Consider the following 6,658-nt stretch of genomic DNA (forward strand, 5'->3'; position numbering starts at 1 on the left):
ATATCACATCCGGCAATTGATTTGTTAAATACAGTATGCAACTGAAAAGGACAATATGCAAAAATATAAATATAATAATTATAAATCTTCGTCTGCCCAAAAATTAAATGTATGTCCGTTGAAATAAAACACCGTAAGGGAATTATGAAATTAATGTAAGTTAATAAGTATCGATAACAAAGACACGAACCAACACAATTAACACAATTAAGTATACTGTATCATATATATTGCTATAACTCAAATCACTTCCATGGAATCCGTGATAAGGAATTACTGATACTGTTCTTTTCAGGGAACATGTATCCGGTTTCACGCGTTTTGGGGTGTCGAGAATAGGGAATAGGGAATATAAAAGACTTCATGTACACGCGATTACGATGTTTTAATTTTTCAGTGACGACTGGTTCTGAGTTTATCGTCGATCGAAATAAACATGTACTTGATATTTGATAGTAACCAAGTGTGCTTGTGTGTTTTTTGCATTATATCAATGATACTACATGAGACCAATCACTACGTGCACCTCTGTACGGTAGAGGAAATGCGGTCCAAGCTATCATGCGTTTTTCATTCTGGAGTCTTACTGCGAATGAAAGACAGCAAGAAAGTGAATGTAATTTTTATGTCCCCACCACTATAGTGTGGGACATATTGTTTTTGCCCTGTCTGTTGGTTGGTCTGTTGGTTTGCGCCAACTTTAACATTTGCAATAACTTTTGCAATATTGAAGATAGCAACTTGATATTTGGCATGCATATGTATCCCATGTAGCTGCACATTTTGAGTGGTGAAAGGTCAAGGTCAAGGTCATCCTTCAAGGTCAAAGGTCAAATATATAGCTTCAAAGCGGCGCAAAAGGGGACATAGTGTTTCTGACAAACACATATCTTGTTAAGGTTTGAAAAACACGGCGCATCCTGTTTCATTTATCAATTTTCTAGGTGTTTATCAATACAGTCAAATGGACATGGCGTGATGGCCAAGGTGTCCGCCAACCGATTGGGAGGTCACGGGTTCGATCCAATGTCGGGGAGCGTTCTCTAGATCTTCCCCAAAGACACAAATTACTGGTTATAGGCACAGGAAACGAATTCGACAGCGTTTATATAAGCCTGAGACTTTCGATGCAATCGAGCTAAAATAAATAGGTTTAAACTAATATAGACAAACCTAGTTACAATTGTTTTACCAAACTTTCCTAAATTTTAGAATAGTGTGTACCTGTAACCTGGTTGATATTTAAATCTATAAAACTAACGAACTGATTAATGTAATGTTTGCCAAATTCAAGACATGCCCTCAAATGTACTGACGTGATGGCATGTCATCTTGTCGACGTTATTTCATCAACATGTATTATTCGATTAGGGATTTGTCAGTAAAATAATATAAAGGCTAATACAAATTCGTTATGTTGTCATGCACGGTGCATAGCTATTTACAATGACCGTATAACACCGTAAACAAGGTTAAGAATTAAAACATGTCATGAACTTTGAGTAATATCGCCTAATTTCGTTAATTTCCGTCATCACTAGCGATCTCCGAGTAAGTGCGTAAAAACGATGATTAAGTCGAAATGAAAACGAGATAGCGGTACAAATATGCAGCTCATATCAGCAAATGACTTTTTGGTATGAAAAGGTAAAACGCGTGTTCGTCGAGAGGTCCCGGATTCAATGCCCGCGGCTAGCTTTGTTACAGATATTAGAAAATATTGAATAAAATAGTGTTTTTATAAAAACATTTAATGATATTTTTAAAAAATGCGAACATTTATCTTTAATTGTTACTATCAATGTTTAGGTAAGTAATCCTTTTTTTATCTGTGTAAGAACCATGCTTACCGATTGTTTGTTACGATTTAAGTTGAATAGGAACGAAATTTAATTTTCACATATTTTAAAATACGTTTAATGCACTATATTCTATGGAAACCATGAATTTCTGAAAATATATGCTTAGGTGCGCAATAATAAATGAGCAATATAATATATTTCTCTTCTAAGGGGAGGTAGCAACACGTGTGTGCTTATAGTTTATATATTCTACTTGTTTCATGTCATTTACTATCATAAATTCATATAAATTCCTGTCTTTATAAATATAAACCAAATAAGCCTTACTTGATTACTATTTATGATAAGAACAGTGAAATTTGTAAATTAATAGTTATGAAAAACGTGGAAAAAACAATATTGAGTGTTTTCTTTTTTCTGAACGTTCATGTTGAATGCATAATACTATGGCAACAATAAATCAACGAAGAAAGAACAGCGAATATAAATGTCGAATTACAGTTCTAACACATATGTACATGGAGACTAATAATTTTATATTCGTTTTTGTTAAAATACTTTACACACCTTATATTCGGACAATGTCAATCGAGCGTTCATACATATAGCTCATATCATAAACACAAGTGTAGAATATTGTGTTTGACTACTGTGTATTATTTATGCCGTGATTTCTATGTGTTATCTCTAGTACAAATCTAAAAATAAATGTATATATATATATATATATCAACCATGAAACGCATGCGGACCTCAATAATATATCTAATGTACTCAATATAACAAATATATATGCTGTTACATAAATATATAAGTTTCGACACAGGAGTAATCAGCAAAAGAACGTCATCAGATTGGGAGCCATTATTTATTATCTACATATATACATATAAAAACTCATTTTATACAAATCATACGTAAGGCACGTTTAATTTACTAAAAACATAAACATACTGGGCAAGTCAACATGACGTCGTTAGTCAGCTGGTTAGTTTTTTAGTATTTATTTAAGCTGGTTAGTGGTCATATTATTGCTAGGATTCGTGTACAACACCGTGTCCGTAACTAATTTTTTATTGTTTTATTTTTACAAGAGTTTGGCACACCACTTTGTTTTAAATAATTTCCAGAGATACTCCGTTTTATTACACGGAATGAATTGCCGAAATATAGTCTTTTAAAGTATTTACCACAGTCTATGCGTGTATCATCCATGCTGCACAAATTATATAGTCACACTTTCTCATTTTGCTAATTTGCTAATGATGGCATACAGAGATGTATTCTCAATACAGGTGACCTACTGAGCAAGTTTATTATTACCGATATATGTGTTGTCAAAGTTCCATACATAAGATTTATTAGGTTTATACGAAATAAAATCAACATTAACGCTAAAACATTTTAACGGTATTGATATCGATAATGTTTTTACAGCACAAGAAATCAACACATTAATACATTATTACAAATGGAACATATTGCAACAACTGAGTGCACTTCGATAAATGTCTTGATTTCGCAAATTGTGTGTTTTGTCACCTATCGATGTTTAATCGAAGGGAAATGTAGTTTCGTATTGTCCGCATGTCCTTATGTCTTTGCGCATATATTATTAAAAATAAATCATGTGATAACTGAGAGCACTACAGATGACAATTGACGAAGCATGATGCACTTATGCATGGCAAACAAATCGATTAGGACGATTTTGTTTATCGTAGGTTAAATTCTAGGTAATATTCTGTACACGTTTGTAAAATCTAGTAATTTAAAATAAACTAGATTTAAACAGCACAGCAAATTAAAGTTGTAAACACTGTGTAAATACATTTTAATTTAAACGTTTAGTAACATCATTTGCGTAGGCAAACCACGAATGATAAGTGTACTTTTTACCTCATTCCTCTTTATCAGATAATGTAATTTTGTAATGTACTTTCATTTGCACAAATTTCAAAGATGTTATAGACCCCGTGAATAAGAACCAATTTATTCCTCTCCAGCCAGGAACTGTCTCACTTTCTTTAAAGTATTTGCCGTTATGATTTACGGTGAAACAATCTTGATACCACCAACCTCCTCTCCACAGGCATGCACAACAACTTGAAGTCAGGTCATTATCGGCATCTAAAGTTGAAAAAGACTGACCGGTGTGATATTTGTTATTTGAATCACCAGGGTAAGAGGTATTAAAACCGTCACCTGCGTCACCGGAGTATCCGGCCGCATAAGGCGATTTTTCATCGAAGGGGACGGATGATTTGCGTTTTTTACGCCTGTCAGTCTGTCTTTGTGCTCTAAAAACTTAATAATGTTATTACTAAGAATACTACAGAAAACGTGATGCACTTGTACATGGCAACCAAAAACGACTAACCTCATCATAGCTTCATTCTAGGTTATATTCTGTAAACATTTGTAAAATGTAGTCAAATAAACTAGGTCGATTTTAAACATCACATTGAATTTAAGTTGTAAACATTGTGTACATCTTTTTATTTTAAATTAAAGTAACATCATTTGCCAAGACGAAACCCGAATGACAAGTGTATTTTGCTACTTAATGACCTCTGTATCAGGTTAAGCATAACTGTTTTTTTAGTGTATTTTCATTTGCACAAATTTCAAAGATGTGTTGGATCCTGTGAAATAGAACCAATTAATTCCTTCCCATGTAGGAACTGTCTCATGTTCTTTGAAGTATTTGCCGTTTAGATGTACGGTGTAACAACTTTGATACCACCAACCTCCTCCCCACGTGCATGCACAACAAAAATTTGAATTCAGGTCATTATCGGCATCGAAAGTTGAAAAAGACTGACCGGTGTGAACAAAACTTGAAGCTCTAGAATCAGTCGTAGCTAAACCGTCTCCTGCGTCACCGGTGTATCCGGCCGCATACAGCTGATACTTCTTAGATTCAGATGAAACATAGAACTTAGAATACAGCGCATATCGCTTAGTTCCATTGAACGTCTCCATTTCAATCATCAGCTCTCTCGGGTTGTCTTTAGTCAGCTGGTAGATTTTCTCATTGCCAAACCAGACCTCGCCTCTCAATTCACCGAATCCAGCTTTGTAATCGGACCAAGTGCGGTTGAAATTCACAGACCCGTCCATTCTTCTCTGAATAACCATCCACCCCTTGTTATTGAAGTCCACATCACAATAAACCTTCATACCATATGGATTTATTATGTATTCACCACTCACCGCCACACCGTCACAAGAATTAGGGTATTTGTTTTGACGCCGAATGATATCATCACTAACGTTCTTCAAGATTTCATTCGAGGTTTTAAGAATTGCAATATCTGATGTTATCCGAAATAGTTCTTGTAATGTATTTAATGAACGATTCTTTAATGATTCATTTAAATGAATAAACCGGTCGTCACAGTAAGCACGCGTGTCACTCTGGATAGTGTGAAGTAGTTTCTGTGTTGCAGTAATGTCCGCTTTTGTTTCATTTTCGTTTTTGTGTATGTCCGAACGTAATTTCCTTTCCGCACTTTTTAATCTTGAATCAAAGTCGTCATGTTGTTTTTTCATTTCGTTGAATGTTTTTCGAAGGGTTATGTTCTCTGATTGATAGTCTTTTTGAATATCGTGCACTTGTTTCTGTGTAGCGCTGAAGCCTGCTATTGTCTCATTTTTAACGGTGTCTATTTCTGAACGTATTTTCCTTTCCGCATTGTTAAATCTTAAATAAAAGTCGTCATGTTGTTTTCTCATTTCGTTAAATTCCTTTCGAAGCCGTATGTTCTCCGATTTTTCTCTGTTAAAGGCATTAATTACATTTTCAAATTGACTCAACGTAGCTTCACAATTACATGACCCTTGCTGTGCCTTCGAAACTTCTTCGATTTGGTTTCTATCAACCTGCCCCGATGATTCCGTTAACATGTTAAAAAGCGTAGAAATGTCCCCTCTTAATAATTCTCTTTCTTCTTTTAGATCCTTTCGTAAATCGTGCAGATCATCTCGAATCTTAAATACATCGTCTTCAAGTCTATCCAATCTTCGAATCATTCTTGATGTCGATGTTTCGCTCAAAACATTTGAAGAAACAGAGTCAAGAAAAAATAAATAAAGCATGTACAGTAACATGTTTCGTTCTAGATGGAGCATCGTATGTGTTACACCATACGCATAAGACGTAGTAGTGATACTGATTTTGCGAAGCCCAAGAAACGCACGGCTTGAATATATCCGACGCTCGTTTACCTGCCAAACATTTGAAATGAAAACTGAGTCACTCAGCGCATATGTGTGTTGGTATCTTTGTATTGCGAAATCTGTTGCTTAGCAACATAACTGTTCAAGAAGCGGGGTTTCAGCAATTTGCTACAAAAGAATAGGAACTTGTGTTTCAATAACTGAGATACACACGTTCGGCTAGATAACTGGTAAACGTTGAACATGTTTAAAGTAGCGTTTCGATGGGAAGTCGACTAGAACATCTGCAATATTAAGTTTGAAGCTCAAATCGCTATATATTGTTAAATATACATCTTACACAAAGTTTAAACAAAATAACATGATACAAAACAACGATCGCGGTAGATGTTTGCGAGTGAAGTAAAAGTTATACCACGATTTTATATTAATTATAACACACTGTATTTCGCATGGATACTAATGTATCGAATTAAATATATTTGTATGTTATAACATTTTCAATAGGCCCTCGAATTTTGTCTTGCAGTACACAGTAAATCTTGAAAATTTTATAATTTTCGAATATGTTTTAAACAGCCGTTTTATTCCAAAGAACGTTTGAAACTACATGTTGGGGCGTATATGAATTTTCAATTGAAGCAAGGTTTAATGAGTTATTGGAACATTAAGCA

At 34.5% G+C, this 6,658-nt stretch overlaps 1 protein-coding gene across 1 annotated transcript; it reads right to left on the reverse strand.

The window, feature by feature from the left end:
* Nucleotides 1–2,669: 2,669 nt before the first annotated feature.
* LOC127838765 (fibroleukin-like) lies at nt 2,670–6,027 on the reverse strand. The gene has a single exon (XM_052366748.1). The coding sequence runs from the start codon at nt 5,934–5,936 to the stop codon at nt 4,404–4,406; it is 1,533 nt and encodes a 510-aa protein (XP_052222708.1). The 5' UTR covers nt 5,937–6,027; the 3' UTR covers nt 2,670–4,403.
* Nucleotides 6,028–6,658: the final 631 nt, after the last annotated feature.

The sequence above is a fragment of the Dreissena polymorpha genome, chromosome 7 (genome assembly GCF_020536995.1).
Source record: "Dreissena polymorpha isolate Duluth1 chromosome 7, UMN_Dpol_1.0, whole genome shotgun sequence".
NCBI lineage: Eukaryota > Metazoa > Mollusca > Bivalvia > Myida > Dreissenidae > Dreissena > Dreissena polymorpha.